The 16,620-nt window shown below is 54.9% G+C and overlaps 1 protein-coding gene across 2 annotated transcripts; it reads right to left on the bottom strand.

Moving 5' to 3' along the window:
• Positions 1–3,360: 3,360 nt before the first annotated feature.
• ZNF683 (zinc finger protein 683) lies at positions 3,361–10,530 on the bottom strand. Of its 2 annotated transcripts, XM_048222050.2 has the most exons (5): positions 9,435–10,530; positions 8,566–8,770; positions 6,436–7,127; positions 4,807–4,935; positions 3,361–3,753 (listed from the first exon to the last, which is right to left on the bottom strand). In XM_048222050.2, the coding sequence occupies exons 1-5, from the start codon at positions 9,546–9,548 to the stop codon at positions 3,430–3,432; spliced, it is 1,464 nt and encodes a 487-aa protein (XP_048078007.2). In that variant the 5' UTR covers positions 9,549–10,530; the 3' UTR covers positions 3,361–3,429. The 2 variants fall into 2 exon arrangements, with proteins under 2 accessions (XP_048078007.2, XP_026372748.4); XM_026516963.4 differs by having other exon boundaries at positions 8,566–10,530.
• Between the last annotated feature and the right edge of the window lie 6,090 nt (positions 10,531–16,620).

A 16,620-nucleotide genomic window follows, 5' to 3' on the forward strand; every position in this document is an offset into this window, starting at 1 on the left:
CCTTAGGTAGGGCGCTCATGTGATCTCCTTCGAGCCTCACAATAATCCTAGGTGGATATTATACCCCTATTTTTCAGATAAGGAAACTGAGGCCCAGAAAGGTGAAGTGACTTGCCTGGAGTCACACAGCTGGTAAGCCTTCGAGTAAGGACACTAGGACCGTCCCATTCCAAAGGCTGGTTGGACATCATGGCACTAATGGGGGCAAGATGGGGAAGTGCCTTGACTTCCTCCCCTGAGCACCCTGCCCCCGAACCCTGGGCAATCAGCAGGGATCAGAGAGGCCTGGGCCTTAGTGCTGGAGTCCCATTCCCACATCTGGTGAGAACTGAGTCCAAGTGCACACATGGGCTGTATCATCACATTGGCCCAGGAGCACGCACAGTCCCTCCCCTGTCCTCCCAACCCCTGACTCACCGGCTTGCCAACCCTGCCTCCTCTGGAGTGAGGAAAGGGAGGGGCAGGGCCACCTGGGCCTATAGGGCAGGTTCCTGCCAGACCCGGTAATGGGAGAGGGCGTGTCTTCCAGGTGGGGGTGGGCAGGGCAGTGGCAGGGTGTGGGTACCCCCTGGGGCACCCAGGCTTCCAGGCTTTCCAGGGCGGCTAGGCCCTCCCCTCCCCTCTCTCTCTGGCGTGAGAGAGAAGTACAAACCCCTCCTCTCCCTCTGCGCCCGGTCCTCAGGTACCCCACCCCTCCCCTGGCTGCTAAAGACAGCTGTGTCATGATAAGATCAGAACAAATTGCCTGGTAACTACATAGATACACAACATCCTATGCCTCCGAGCACATTCCATGCTCTTTTCAGATACCGGGCCTGTGAGCCACCGGGGTCCTCTTCACTATCCCCCTCGCAGCCATTCAGCTTTGCCGCCCAGAGCCGAACTTCCACTTAGACAGTAGCTACCAGGGAATGGGCTGAGAGAGGAAGCAATTTGTTCAAGGTGACCAGGCCGGTGGCACGTAGGGTTAGGACGGAGCTCTGGCCCCCTGGCTTGCCGTCTTGAAATCTCTCCAGGCCACAGAGCAGCCCAGCGCTTCAGGATACGGGCTCTGGAGTCAGACTGCCTAAGCTCGTAACCCAGCCCCACCACTTCCCAGCTGTGTGACTGGGCCAGTGACTTCACCTCTCTGAACCGCCGTTTCCATACCTGAATCACACGAACTACCTGCCTCACAGAGCTGCTGCGAGGATTAAATGAGATAATCCAGGTGAGGCACGAAGCAAGTGGCAAATAAAGGTTTATTGTTATTATAATCGGGGATGAAAGGGGAGATCATCCTGACATCTAAGGGCAGATGCGGTGAGGTCTAAGCAACGCAGGTGCCTGTCGTGCTCAAGACAAAGGGAATTTAGACCAGAGGGAAACTGGCCTGTGATGTGACAAAGTCCACAGGGGCAGGAGGAGCCCCTACGTTTGCCTTTAAATTGTCTAATTGTCTCCCGAGAGGAAATCATAGTCCACGGGCCGCCACCTGACTTCGGGAATTAGAAAAGTTCTGAAGTTTCAAAAGAGCGCAGGTAATTTCTAAAGACCATGTTCACATTCATAGACCCAAAATCGTAGTACACGGACACGTACATTTTTATGCTCTCAGACACTCATACACGCTTATTTGAACACCCACTACCCTCTAACACACGCGCGCGCACACACACACACCTAGAGCCCAGGGGCGCCCCTGCAGCCCTCCTCCATCCCCCTCACCTATCCCGAGCTCTGGCCTCCTCCGGGGTCCGCTTCCCCCGGCGCTCCCTCCGGAGCCCTAGCCTGGCCAAGCCGCGGGCCAGGCGCGCCCCCAGACCCCCGCGCCGCTCGGCCATGGCAAGGGCAAGGCCCCGGGCTCTCGGGCACCGCAGCGCTCCGTGGCCGCGGGGGCCACCCGGATCCGCTCCTCGACAGAGCAACGCCTTCTCCGGCCCGCCCCCTTGAACAAACAGCGGCCCCGCCCGCCCCTTGCGGGCGGGGGACTGACCCAGAGGCTGCCCTCGCCCCAGGACATGGGGTGCGCTCTGCAGGGGCGCTCCGCCTGAGCCCCACTTCTCCCCGCTCTCGCCTTGCTCTCCGCGCTGCTTCTTTAGGCCTCGGGAGGCGCCAGGGGCACACCGGGTGCCGGCCGCCGCCAAGCTGGCCTTGCACGAGGTGGGCGGGAAAGAGGAACCCCGGGCGAGCGGGGACCCGGAGGCGGGGCTGAACGAGGGGGTCTCTCCCCCCGAGGAGGAGGGGCTAGAACGTAGGGGCGGGGTCAAGACTGGAGGGGGCACGGTCTTGTCGAATGGGTGGGGCCTCGCCCGAGTGGTTGGCCTCTGGCGCAGGGCCAAAGGGGTGACGGGGTGGGCTTTAAACCCGGACGTTGATTCCTGGGCGGGGGAGACCAAAGGCGACCCCGCCGTTGCCCGGACGCGGTGGGCTCCTCCTGAGCGTTCTGTCGCGCGCTCCTGGAGAGCCTACAAACAGCGCGAAGCTCGCCCGGTCCCCGGTGGGGGGGGGGGGGAGGCGGGGCGGGGAAGAGCTCTCAAAGCCACGGGGGCGCGAACGGAGCCCCCTGCTGGACGTTGGCCAGCTATTATTATTTAATAATGTAACCTGGGTCTCCTGCTTCCCAGCCAGTGCCCTTTCCCACCTGATGCTAACTCCCTAGTCCCGACTCCGGGGGGTGCAGAACACCTTGCACATCTGAGAGGATCCTCTGGGACTGCAGGGAGAGAGGTCACTAGGAGGGTCCTAGTTCCTCAGGTTCTCTTTGCCAGTTCTTCCCTCATACTCCTTGTAGGGTCTGTACGCCTTCCCTGGACTCATACCGCCTTAGCCCTTTGCCCTCTGTGATGAGTGGTCCTGGCACACGGGACGACCTCGTGTTTCTGGGTCATGAATGGACATTGACCTCCTTGTGTTCCTGCCCCTCCACCCTTACGGGTGCGGGGGGAGAGGCCCTCAGATCCTGGCATGCACACCCCACCTGACCATGGCAGGGAGTACCAGCGAAGGAGGCACACTGGCTTCCCAGGAACTGTGAGACAGGAAGGTGATGGGAAGCAGCAGACATACACCCAGGCAGGTGCTGGAACATCTGTTCAGGAAAGAGAGCGATGTGGCCAGTGCTTGGCAGCACAGTCTGCACCATGCAGAGTCCTGGAAGGCTGGGCTATCCATTGGCAAGCTGAGATTGGAGGCCCAGGTCCCAGACAGGCAGCAGGACCCAAATCCAGCCGGATGTGGATGGCTGCAAGCACCCACCCCATGAGCGGGCATCATAGGCTCTCCCTGGCTGTGTTCCCTGACCTGCTTCCAGGTAAGGTGTGAAGTCTGACAGATACACGGTGGCTTCCCCCGCTACGTTGAAGTTCCGGAGGGCTCAACTTGCCGTAGAGAAAATCCTTTAATTGCTCTGCTCCTGCCCCCTCCCCAAGGCAGCCCTAGCACCAGGGCTCAGACTGGCTGCCCAGACTTTTCCCCAGAGACCAAGGACACCTTGACCTTTTCCAAATCCCAGCCCGTCTGCCTCTCTGATGGCAGTGCCACGAGATCTAGGGCTTCCTGGTGCCATTGGGCAAGGCAGGCAAGAGACGTCAAGGGCAGGTGGGTGTGAGCTAGGCCGCAAGGCCGTGGGCCGTGCAGGCTGTGGTGCAGCTTCGGGTGAATGTGCCGGGCGAAGCGCCGTGGACAGACACTGCACCGGAAGGGCCGGGCCCCCGAGTGCAGGCGCACGTGAGTCTTGAGGTTGCTGGAGTTGCTGAAGCGCTTGTGGCACATCTGGTGGGAATGGGCACTGGTGTCAGCTCTGCCCACCTGGCTGGCTTGGGACTCTGCTCCCCTTCCCCACCCCGGACACCGCCCCCCCCCCAACACACACCACCACCACCTCCCTGTAACGCCAGCCTGGAAGCTTTTCCCATGATTTCTCGCTGGGACCCACAGCGTCTGGCACATTGGAGCCAGGCAGACCTGGGTTAGTGTCCTGGTTCCTACTCCCTGGATGACCTTGCATAGGTGACATCTCCTGTCTGAGCCTTGTTCTCCTTATTGGTAACATGTGACTATTAATACTTAGCCTCATAGGTATGATGGACTGAATGAGATCATCACATAGGACCCTTAAGCGGGGCCTACAGCTTTCGTGGGTGTAATGAACATTTACAGGGAGCTGCCACATGCCAGGAATTGGTCTCATAGAGTCTTCCCCAGGACCCTGGGGAAGCATGACTAAGTCCTAGCATAACTTCTCTATGACAGTGAGAAAGCAGAGGCTCAGAGGAGGAGAGCCACTCGCCAAAGGTCACACCCGTTGGAGGGAGAGCTGGGATTTGAACCCAAGTAGCCCAGACTTAGAACCATGATGCTTCTTTCAAGTTTGCCTCTGTAAATTGGGGAAAGAATTCCTGCTGTTCTGACTTCCTGAGGAATGTAGCAAGACTCAAAGGGAGAAGGAGCCTACATCGAGCTGACGTTATCTGTAGTGTTTGCGTACTTCGCACACACGAGGACTTTTACTTATCCAGCAAGCCTGGGAAGTAGGTTACAGGTATCCACTCCCCAGGACTCCCCAGCTTTATTATTCTCCTCCTGTAGACATACATCTCTATTCCTCACTCCAGGCCTAGGGAGACACCTCCAGTCTCACATTCTGGCCCTTCCAGGCTGACAGGGGTCATTTTCACCTCCCTCCCCGCCTCCACCCTTGCCTCCAGTCCTGTATCCACTTGTTCAGGAGCACTGGGGAATGAAGGCTACGGGTGCCATCCCTCCAGGGGCCTGGAACTACTCACCAGCCTGCAGGAGTACAGGGGAGGGGAAGGAGGGTCTCACCAGGCATTCATGGGGCCGCTCCCCAGTATGCACCACGTGGTGCTTCTGCAGGTGGGCGAACTGGGTGAAGCTCTTCTGGCACAGGGCACACTGGAACGGGCGTTCCCCACTGTGCACGCGCAGATGGACCTGAGCCAGGTGTGGGAGAAAGGTTGCCAACTGCCCGGAACCCTCCAGCAGGGCCTGGGATCCTGTCTAAATCTCTCCCCATGTTCCCCCAGGACCCTTATTTCGCATCAAGGTTTCTCAGTCCCCTTGCTACTCCATCACTGCCCTCAGGGCCTCTCTTCCATTCTCCAGAATACCCTCAGTCTTTCTGGTGCCCTGTGGGAGGGGAGGTGACAGTGGTCAGAAGGCTAGCTAAGGGATGGCCCACGTATATATATCCTGAGCAGTGCTGCTCAAAGGGTGGTCCAGGGGCGCCTGGCTGGCTCAGTCGGTTAAATGACCAACTCTTGGCTTCGGCCCAGGTCATGATCTCAGGGTCATGAAATCGAGCCCGCATTGGGCTCCATGCTTATGGTGGAGTCTGCTGGGACTCTTTCTCCCTCTCCCTCTGCCCCTTCCCCCTGCTTTCTCTCTCACTCTCTCTCTCTCAAATAAATAATCTTTTTCTTAATTAATTAATTTATTTGAGAGAGAAAGAGAGCACAGGCAGAGGGAAGAGGCAGAGGAAGAGGGAGAAGCAGGATCCCCCCGTGAGCAGGGAGCCTGATGCCGGGCTTGATCGCAGGACCCTGGGATCATGACCTGAGCGGAAGGCAGACACTTCACCAACTGAACCACCCAGACACCCCCTAAAATAAATAATCTTTTAAAAAAAAAAAGTGTGGTCCACAGACCAGCAGCCTCAGCACCACCTGGGAGCATGTGGAAAATGCCGATTCTCAGGCCCTGCCCCAGACCCACTGAATCAAAATCTCTGGGACTGGGACCTAGAAATCTGCATGTTTCCTGGCTCTCCAGGTTTAAATCTCATTAAAGTTTAAGAATTCACACCCTGGAGGACCCCGAAGGGTCGTTCCTCAACAGCCATAACTTCTCAACTTCGGTGTTGCCTACACGTGCAGAGATCCCCAACTTGGCTGACACACAGACACGGGCCGGGGTCTTGCGGATGATGGCCGAGCGGCAACACGCTGCTTTGTAGCGTCCCGCGTCGAAAAGGCTGATTGTCACGCCTGTGACCTAGACTCACTAAAATCTACCCACTCTCCCACTGGACCTTCAAACAAATAAGCAAGAGGAGGCTTAACTGGGGATCCAGAAAGATGGTTGTTCAGGAAAGAGCTTTGCACTAGACACTGAGAGGCTAATATCAAGGCCTAACGTGACCATGCAATCAAAGTGACCTTGGGCAAACCCTTCCCTCAGTTTCCCCATTTTTGACTGGAAGGAGATGCTCTCACAGACAGTCTCTTAGGGTGGAGAGGACTTTGGTGAGGCCATTTTGTCCTGCGTCTCCTCTCTGCAAACATGACAGTGAGGGGCCAAGTGAGCCATCCCAGATCACAGCCTAGGGGCTGCCCAGGAGTTGCTCCAGCTTTAAGGTCCTTGATTCTGGAAGCAGGGCAGGAGGGGGTCATGGGCGGATGCTGAGGGGAGCCACGGAGCCCGGGGGGCAGGTACCTTGAGGTTGGAGAGCTGCCCGAAGTTCTTGCCGCACACGTTGCACTCGTACAGGATTTTGCCATTCTCTTTCTTCAGCGGGTAAGGCAGAGCCGTGGTGCCCCGCTGGGAGCCCACTGGCGCCCGCCTTGATGGAGCCGCCCTGCCCGCACTCTTTAGCCCTGGGGAGTAGGTCCTGGCTGCTCCAGGACCTCGATTCCGGGCCTGGGAAGATTGGCTTTGGCCAGAGGCTTGGGAGGCCCCTGGGGAAGGATACAGGGTCTCCCTCTGGGCAGTGGGGTGCCCAGGCTCACTGACACTCGTCAGCAAGCTGGGCATAGCCATGGTGGGGCAGGAGGGGCCTGGGGGCAGCACGAAGAGGGGGGGACCCTGGACAGAAGGTGGGGCCCCATAGGTGAGCAGGTGAGATGGAGGCAGAACTGGATACACAGGGTAGAAGGGGTGGAGGCAGAATGGGAGTTCTTTGGAGATGGGAGCAGGCAGCAGGCAGGAGCAGACAGCCAAGGGGCTGGGGCTCTTTCTGTTCTGCCAGGGGGGTGGGGAAGAGCCGCTGCGAGGAGAGAAGGATGGGCAGAGGGCCCCCTCGCCAGCTCTTTCCTGCTGGCTTCCCCTCTTGTCCCTGCTCGCAGGGTACTTGGCTGTGAGTTTCTCATCATCCGTGGAGCCGGCCTGCAGCCCTGGTGGCTGGTGCTCTGAGCAGGAAAAGAAAGATGGTCAGGGCCCTGCAGCCTGGGGGAAAGTTCTGCTCTCCATCCAACCAGGCCTGCTAGCTAGCTTGGCGAGGGGTGTGGGGGGCCCTCTAGCCTGCAAGCCTGTTGGACGATGGGGGGCAGGCATTTCCCTCTCTGGGCCTCCCTGATCTGCCCTTGCGGACAGAAGTGCCTAGTGTCTGTGCAGTGCTCCACACTCTTAGGGAGAGAAAATGATTCGAGAAGCTTATTAGACAACCAGGTGGAAAAGTCAAGTAGGCAGCTGGATGAATTGGTTTGCAGTTGCGTTAGTTAGTTAGTTAGTTAGTTAGTTAGTTAGTTAGTTAGTTGGTTTGGAGTTTCAAGGAGAGCTCCAAGCTGAAGACATACATTTGGGTGCGAGGGGCCCTGCCTGATGAGACCACCTAAGGGTGAGCGAGAGCTGCTGTGTTCAAAACTGGCAGTCACTTGACACATGTGATCCCATTTCAGTTCATTAAAATAAGTTCAATAAACATTCAGCTCCTCACTCCCGTGAGCTCCGCTGAAAAGGCTCGGTAGGTCCGCCAACAGCGCAAGCACAGCGGGTGTCCCTGGCTGCAGGAGGTCCTGTCAAACGCGCTGCTCTCCAAGACAAGAAGGCAGGCAAGAAGAGGAGAGAGGAGACTGAAGCGGGGCTGGGGAGGGAAGAAGGCTCTGGACCGAGTTCCGGAGCCCCGGGGATGTTTAGGAGGTAAGGAGACAAGAGCTAGCAAGGGAGACGGAGAAGGGACAGCCAGGGAGGGGGGATAAGCTAGGAGGACAGAAAGTGAAATACTAAAAAGAAAACATGCCACGGAGTAGATTGTCTGCTTCAATCCTCATTTATGCACTCGGCCAGCCTCACTGAACGGCTTCTCTCTCTGCTCTGGGCAGAGGAAATGAGGGCCATGGCCGCATAGTTCCCGGCGTCAGGAGGTCCCAAGTGTGCAATGAAGCAGTGCACTACCATGCAACAGCTTAGAACAGGCGTAGCGTGAGATCCCGCTCTCATGGAAGAAGAACCTGGCCTCAGTGATGTGGCTGAGGTCCCAGAGCCAGAAAGGGCAGAACCAGGACCCCACCCTCCGAGGGCTCCCAGTCAGTGCTCCACTCTTATAATAAGGACCTCTCTAGCTCACACATTCTAGGCAGACAAAGCGCCCCCCTCAATCCCCGGGACTTTGGCTACACGTTCTCCAGATCTCCCTGCCCGAGAAAGCCCCTGTCCACCCCCTGAAACCACCCCCGCCCCCCAACACTCCCCCACCAAGGCCAGAAGTCCAAACCAAAATGTGGAGGTAAAGAGTGCCTGAGGCTCTGTCCGGGGACCCTGGGACCCCTCCCTTTCCTGTCCTGGAATCTAAGAGTCCTCTCCCGCCTCCCACCTCCATCCAGGTGCAGCAGTCCACCCTGGACTTACTTGTGCTGGAGACGTCGCTTCTGAGACTCGGCGGGGCTGTGCTCAGTGGTGTCGGCTGCAGGGTGCACAGGTATAGGTCCAGGCCCTGGGGACAGGTCAGCAAGGCAGACCTGGCTGGTGCCAGTGGCAAGGGGCGCAGCCAGCTGGCGCAGGACAAGCCCCCGATATCCACTGTGTCAGAGAGCGGCCTGCAAGCTGAGAAGACCTGGAGGGCAGGAGGCAAGGGGCTTGGGGGTGGGGGGCTAGGGTACCTGTATCCCCGGGATGGTCCCAGCTCCAGTCTGGTTTCCAAAAGGAGAAGAGAAGCTAAGAGCCTCCCTCTACCACGTCTGCTACTAAATGGCTTCCCCATCCCTCAGCTGAAAATTTCTTTCCTCGGGGACTTTCATGCCCATCCCATTATTGCCCTCCTCCTACCCTCCAGAACCCTTCACCTACCCCTGTTCTCTCTCCTAGCCTCCGTTCCTGACCTCCCTGGCCCCACTGTGTCTCAGACCATCAACACTATTTTGAATGGAGCCAAGATGAACTCGGAGAAAGTACTCATCAAAGACTGTAAGCCCCCCAAGATGGCCCTGGGATCCCCTCCCCCTAAGGCCCAGGCCATGGTCATACAGCCAAGCGTCCTGCAGGTGCAGGCTCTATCCCTTCTGATGCCCCAAAGGAAGTGTCTGGCCCCTGGGGCATGGGAGAGGGCCTCTGGCACCTCAAGGGCACATCCCCACGATGTGCAGGGTGGGGTAGGGATGCTCAGGCCCAGGGGACAATGGGAATCTCCTCCCTACAGATTTTCCCCCATTTCATCCTGACATCCTCTCCCTTCCATAATCAGGCTGACCTCAAAGATGGGGCTGGGATTCCCTCCTTACCTGGTCGCCTCGGCAGAGCTGGAAGTCCAGGCTGGAGGACGGGGAGCCCCCTGTCCTCCCCAGAGGCTTAGCCACGTGGCAACAATGGAAGTCTGGAACAGATAACCCCTTCATGCCCCTACTACCTGGGAAGACAGGTCAGTCACTGGTGAGCAGTGAAGGACCTCCAAAGAGGAGCCTGGCTTCTAGAGCTGGCCCTTCCACCAAACCATCATGTGACCTGGTGACCGGGAGCCAGTCACTGCCCCTCCTGGACTCAGTTTCCCTATCTGCAAAACACGAGGGTTGGACAGGCTGTTGTGTAAGGACTCAGTACTGACATTTAGAAGCCAGTGATGCTCTCTCTTGGTAGGTGCTGGAAGAGGACTGAATGGAGAAAATCAGGGGTAAGGAGCAGAGCTGGCCTTATCCTCATCCCTAGGGAAGAGGAGAGAGAGGAATGTCCTCATGGAGGTTATTTCTAAGTGAACTCAGAGACCTGAAGGAACATTCCAGATTTCCTGGAGGACACCAAGAATTGAGAAGCTGCTCTGTTCCATGCTGGGAGGGACTTCTGCCTCCATGACTCTACCAACCACAGCCTCCCCACCAAGGGGTACCCCTGCACCCTCGATCATCCACACAGCCTTTCTGGGCAGCTGAGGAAGCCCTAGGGTCCTGCCACCCAGACTGCCCAGGCTCAGCTCCCTCACCAGGAACTGTCTGACAGACTAGGCCAAGAACCCTCTGGGTCCCCTGACTGGCCTGACAGGAAGATGCCCTGATTCCCCTGCTGTCCACTCAGTTAGCACCCCGCTTCTCCATCTTCCTTCCCTGAAGGCCACACAGCACAGGGACCACCTCACCTCAGCAAGTGCCCCAAAGTTCCTTCCCGTTCTCCTCAATAGCCACACGTCTCCCCTTCTCAAGCGCCCCTGGGACCCTAGCACATTCACTCGAGTACCTCAGCCTTCCAAAACCCGGTCTCCTTTTTCTCTTCCCCGACTCCGCCCAACCCTGCCCAGCAGAGGCTCTTCTCCTGCACGAGGCTCGTCACCTGGCTCTGTGCAGGTTCCCTCTGGGGGCTGCGAGGAGGTGGGCAGGAGGGCAGCCACTGCGGCTGGGGCCCCAGTGAGTGTGAGAGATGACAGGAAGGTGTTACATTTGAAGTTGCCACAAATAGGAAGAAGGGGGTAGGTGGGGAGGCAAGGGGCCCTGCAAGACCTGAACAGAAGGAGCCGCCACCAGCCCTTACCCACCTGTGGCAACTGCACAGGACAAGATGCTGATTTGGGCCACCATGAAGCGGCGCTGCTGGAATGTCAGTGTGTGGAGGTGGAGTGGGTGGGGGTTGCTACGTCTGGTTCTCAGAGAACCCAGAAGGTTGAGTCCAAGAGGGACAGAGCGGGGCTGAAAGGCTGCAGCTGGGGTCCCTCTGGAGATGGGGGCCCAGCCAAGAGAGGCAGGCCGTGATGATGACGGCGAAGACGGTGACGGTGATGCAGGGACAGGAACGGGCACAGACACACACAGAGCAGGCAACGCAGAGGACATAGGATGAAGCAGAGAAATCTGGTCTCACAGAGCGGAAGCCCAGCAGGCAGTAAATACGCTTGTCTCGTTCTTGTCCCAACTCTGGTCTGCTTATCCCGAGAAACCCTTTCTCTAATCCAGACGCTGCACTGAGGCCCCAACAGGGACAATTCAAGGACATTGCCAAATGCTGGTAGGGCATGACGAGATATCAAAAGAGAAGCTCCATTAGCCAGGAAGCAGCTTTTTAGGCCAAGCAACTTCATTATTTCTGTGAGCAAGAAAAGGTGCTTGTTTCTGGAGACTCAAATTCTGCCCAGTCGGTGTGTCTGTATCACACAGTGTCTGGCCCAGTGTGACACAGCCCCAACCAGTCATCAAACTCCACCCGGCCGTTCTCTCTAGGTGGCCTGGAACACACAGGATCATCTTGGACCCTCTGCCGTGGGCCGGGGGCATGGTATCCGTGTTTCTCTGCCAGCCCAGCCCCTGGCCGCTGACCACCTCCACTATGGCCTCCATCACTTCCTGTCATAATTATCTTCCCGCATAACTTACTCCTGCGTGTCTGGGAGAGTCTCAAGGACAGGGACCACTGTCTACTCATTTTTGTCTCCCCTGCAGACATCTGTTGGGTCTTCTGGAGGCCCAGCCTGTGGAGCTTTTCCCCCACACGAGTCTGGAGGGAGGCAGAAGGCAGCTCCCACTCTAAAAGCCAAAATAAGACGTAAAATCTTAAAAAAATAATAATAAAAGCCAACATGGCCACACACTGAATTCTAACCTCCCTGTCCCAGCACATGTTGCAGACACAGGACATGGACCAGGCCACTTGGACGGCCCTATCCAGACGGGATCAGAGCTCAGTGGCCCTGAAGTAGAGGTCAGTGGAGACTCCACTCTGTACCTGGTGCCACTTCGGCTTCCGGGGCCGCAGAGGAGAGAAAGCGGTTCGGAGGAGGCGGCAGAATCTTCTCAGGGCTGCTCCGGAGACGTGTGGTCCTGGACCTCCCAGCTTGCCCTGATCCAGCCTGTTCTGCAGGCCTGCCTCTGCAGCCTTTCCAGACATTCTGTGTGTTTCCCCAACAACTTTTAAATGGACTTACTTTTCCTAAATCCGCCTGAAATGGTTTCTACAGCTTAAACCGAGAATCCTGCATAATATACGCACAGAACAGAAGATGAGGCAGCAGGGCTCAGTCCGGAACAGTCAAGGGTCCGAGTGGTTAGTTACCTGTTCACACAGCTTCCTGCCTTTCCCAGATTAGCGGAGGACCTCCTCCCACAGCACCCCTTGCAGTCTCGATCCACCGAAACTCCATGCACCAAAAACTAGGGTCCCCCCGCCTCCAAGGCCACAAGACTGCCTCCCCTACCGCCTTCCTGGAATCACAGGGGGGCACCCACAGAAGGCCCCAGTCTCATCGCCCGAGGAAGAGTCACACACATGGTTGGCTTCCATCTTCCACCTGCCAACTCCACCCCCTTCTGGCATCATACTCTGCTCCCAACTCTCAAAAACGTCTGGACAACCTCTTGATTAGAAGCGGCCTTGGAGATTTCTGAATCTCCAGTCCCTGAAAGGAATGTCCTGGGAGGTGGGCTGAGGGCACAGTCCCTCAAGTTCCTGCCCAAAACAGCCTCTACCTGCCAACCCCTTCCTTGCTCCCATCTCCTGGGCCCTGCTAGGTCTTCTGTCCTGTCAGCCTCCGGACCCACTATGATGTCATTAGCCCAACTGTGATGTCCCCACATCTGACATCCCTGGGGTGGGTGGCACAGGCAGAGGACCACAGCCTCATAGCTGGGGAGCCCGTGTAGATGCCTGGACCCAGATAAGAGACGCAGGCCAGGCCAAGTCCTCAGGGAGCAGAGGGAATTTGGGAAGTGCTTGTGGAGGGGAAATAGGGTGCAGGGCCTTCCGGAGTCAGTGGGAGACACCAGAGAGAACTCTGACAAGAGCTGGAGGGCTGGACAGAGGTCGTCAGGCTCCCGGCTCATGCACACTCACTTTCTTCCTCTTTCTGTTAATGACAAAATAAAACGCACTAATGGTAAACATTTCAAACAGCAGAGAATAAAAAGACAAAAATGGAAGTTCCCCTCCTTCACAGTTTCCCCGAAGCCAAGGTGAATTGTTTGGGTTTATGCTTCCAGACATTTATGTGTAAACCTACAAACAGGTAAGTGAACTTTGTAATTTCATTTTTATGCACCATGGATTTATACGGTACATATACTGTTGTACAGTTCTCTCCATCCAACAGTCTACTGGGGCCTCCTGCTTTTTCCCGACTGCATAGTGTTCCTCTGCAGGGCTGGGCAAACTGCATTCCTGCATTGCGGACTCCCACTGTTTCCCTGCTCCACACAAGCCTGGAAAAGACCTCCATATGGAAGTAATATGCGGAGTGACTAAGAATATTAGCTCCGCTGGACTTAATCCCGGCTCTGTGACCTTATGGCAAGTCACTTAACCTCTCTGTGCCTCTTTCCTCAACTGTCAAATGAGGATAATAAGAGTACTTTCTTCAGGGGCGCCTGGGTGGCGCAGTCGTTAGGCGTCTGCCTTCGGCTCAGGGCGTGATCCCGGCGTTCCGGGATCAGAGCCCCACATCAGGCTCCTCCGCTAGGAGCCTGCTTCTTCCTCTCCCACTCCCTCTGCTTGTGTTCCCTCTCTCGCTGGCTGTCTCTCTCTATCAAATAAATAAATAAAATCTTAAAAAAAAAAAAGAGTACTTTCTTCACAGCGTTCTTCTGAGAATTCCTCAAGTTAATTCATGTAAAGCCCTTAGAACAGTGGCTGGCCCAAAGCAAGCACTTGACAAATGTGGGTTAATGTTAATATTGTACATCAGTCTTCGCCTAGTTAGGCAAGTATCTGCAAGTCAGCTTCCGAATAGTGTTAAAGTTGTGATGAATGTTCCTGGCTCACTTTGGAAGACCAGAACTGAGCATCCCACTTGGCAAGATTAACTACATTCTGTGTTATTCTTTAGCCCCTAGTTGGAGACCACTGCACTCACCCGGCACTGCCCTGCCCCCACGCCAGTCCACACCCCACAGTAATTATAGCCTTTGGCATTTGGGCGCTCACCATGGGCCAGGAACCCTGCAAAGCACCTTGACGCGTTTTGCTTAACTCAGTCAGTACAATGACCCTCCAAGATGAATGCTTTTATTCTGTTTTACAGGCAAGAAAACTGAAACTCAGAGAAAGAAAGTGACTGACTCAAGATCACATGACCCAAGTTGGAGCTGCCGTGTCCCAGAGAGGAAGGGGAGCTCAAGGGAGAATTACTACAGGGGCAGCTTGAAGAGGTAAAAAGAGCCACAAGTGGTACAGGAGAGTCTGGATTCCCTTCAGGACTATGAGAACTATGTCTCAGGCGGTGGATGAGTTGCTGGGAATATAGCCCATGCGAGCATGACCTAGACCCTGGAAATCCTCAGCGCAGTTACCAGAAGGCTGGCTGGGTGCTGCTGAAATAGAAAGTGGGATGCAACTCTCAGGACTTATTGTTAGTAGAACAGGTGTCGAGCTGGCTCATGCAGTAAGAGGGAGAAACAATGGAACCACAGGCAAATGCCCTACTTCCTCTTTGAAAACCTCAAAAGCTTCTCCAATCCACAACCATGGCCACCTCCAACCTTGAGGCCAGCCAGATGAGCTTCCAGCTCGCCCTGTGCGTGGGTCCTGGAGCTCTGTTGCATAGATACTTTTGAAGGACAGCAGGTAAGGAATCCAGGTCAGGAGGGGATCAGGGACTGCCATTGGTTCAGAGGGCTAAGCAGCTGTGTGGGATGTGACTCTGGACAGGGTTAAGGGTGGGGAGTTCCATGCTCTCACCTCACTCTGCTCTGCGGTTGACACCTCCTTCCCCCTGCCTGACACCCACTTATCTCATCTTCCTGGACAGTCTGTCAAATGCGATGAGTTCGTTTTGGCTTCACACCCTAGGGTGGGGAGATCCTGAGATAGAGTGCACCAGCTTTCACATCTGCAGATTTCACCCAGCTCCCTCAAGACTCTTGCATCTTCGCCTGCACCCACCTGTGACCTTCCAATCCGGAGGACAAAATTAAGAGATGTCTTCAAACGACATGTGAGGTCATCCCATCCATCCTCTCATTTCAACCATTCCAAGAGGATAGGAGGCCAAAAAAGGTCACACACTCTGGATTCAAATCCAGTAGGGTTGATACACTTTTAACCACTATGCAACGCTACCTACCGTGCACATGGGCATCCTTTGCACCCTTGTAGGAAATGGGAAACTGAAGTCCACCTGCACGTCCACTACCAGAGGAACGCTGCCCATGCTGTGCATCCATGCGACAAAGTCCTGTGCAGCCAGGAAAAAGCAAGGGGTGCATTTACTAAGGGACTCCTATGTGCTAAACCTCTTGACAATCGTTTCATTCAACTTCCTCAAAATCTTTCAAGGTAAAAAGAAAAAAATCTTCTACGCTAAGAATTACTAATATCCTCATCTGACTCTTGATCTCAGGTCTGTGAGTTTGAGCCCCACATTGGGTATAGACGTTACTTTTTCTAAAGTGGATGTGCAGATATGATAAAAGACAAGGGCTGGCAACGATGTAGAGAAACCAGGTGCTCTATGGACTGAGCCAGCCAGGTTCCCCTTATTACATATTTTTTTTAAATTACAACCAGCTTAATGCTCTGGTGAACATGTGTATACAGGTGCTTGTTTGAACACCTGTTTTCAGTTCTTTGGGGTATAGGCCGAGAAGGGGAACGGCCAGGTCATATGGTAACTTGTTTAACTGTTTGAGAAACAGTGAACTGCTTTCCACAGCAGCTGCACCATTTTTGCATTCCCCCCAACAACGTCTGAAGATTCCAATTCCTCTACAACTTTGCCAACACTTTTTTTACTTTTATTTTTAATTATAGCTACTCTTTCCTTTCTTGGTGGAATCCTTTGAAGCACAAAAGGTTTTAATTTTATAAAGTCTAGTTTACCTGCTATTTCCAGTAGCAAAAAATCACGAGTTCAGATGTCCATCAACAGATGAATGGATAAAGACGTGGTTGTATATATATATGCAGTGGCATATTATTCAGGTATTAAAAAGGAATGAAGTACTGATACATGTTACATAAATACATCTCCAAAATACTATGCTAGGTGAAAGAAATCAGACACAAAAGGTCACATGTTATACGATTCCAATTATATGAATGTCTAGAACAGATAAATCCATAGAGAGGGCAGACTGGTCCTTGACAGAGGCTAGGGAGAAGAGGGAATGGAGAGAAAGTGCTTAACAGGTAAGAGATTTTACTTTGGAGTTAGGGAAATGTTTTGGAACTAGATACAACTGGTGGTTGTACATTATGAATGGGCTAAATGCCAGTGAATTGTTCACTTTAAATGGTTAATTTTATGTGATGTGAATTTTGTTGTGTTAATTTTTTTAAGGTTTTATTTATTTATTTGCCAGAGAGAGAGAGAGCACATGTAGAGGGAGCAGCAGGCAGAGGGAGAGGGAGGAGCAGCCTCCCTGCTGAGCAAAGAGCTCGATGGGGGACTTGATCCAGGACCTGGGGTGATGACCTGAGCTGAAGGCAGGTGCTTAACCGGCTGAACCACCCAGGCGCCCAGAATTTTATTGTGTTTAAAGATGTGAAAAGACAACCCACAGA

This window comes from Ursus arctos, unplaced genomic scaffold, assembly GCF_023065955.2.
Source record: "Ursus arctos isolate Adak ecotype North America unplaced genomic scaffold, UrsArc2.0 scaffold_32, whole genome shotgun sequence".
In the NCBI taxonomy this organism is placed as follows: Eukaryota; Metazoa; Chordata; class Mammalia; order Carnivora; family Ursidae; genus Ursus; species Ursus arctos.

Bases quoted from the DNA above. Each gene is read 5' to 3' on its own strand.
- ZNF683 (XM_026516963.4), bottom strand. From the start codon at position 8,917: ATGGGGAAGCCATTTAGTAGCAGACGTGGTAGAGGGAGGCTCTTAGCT. The intron at 7,128-8,565 runs GTAAGTCCAGGG...TTTCCTGCTCAG, and splicing joins AAGCGACGTCTCCAGCACAA to AGCACCAGCCACCAGGGCTG. The intron at 4,936-6,435 runs GTACCTGCCCCC...CACCTGGCTCAG, and splicing joins GGCAGCTCTCCAACCTCAAG to GTCCATCTGCGCGTGCACAG.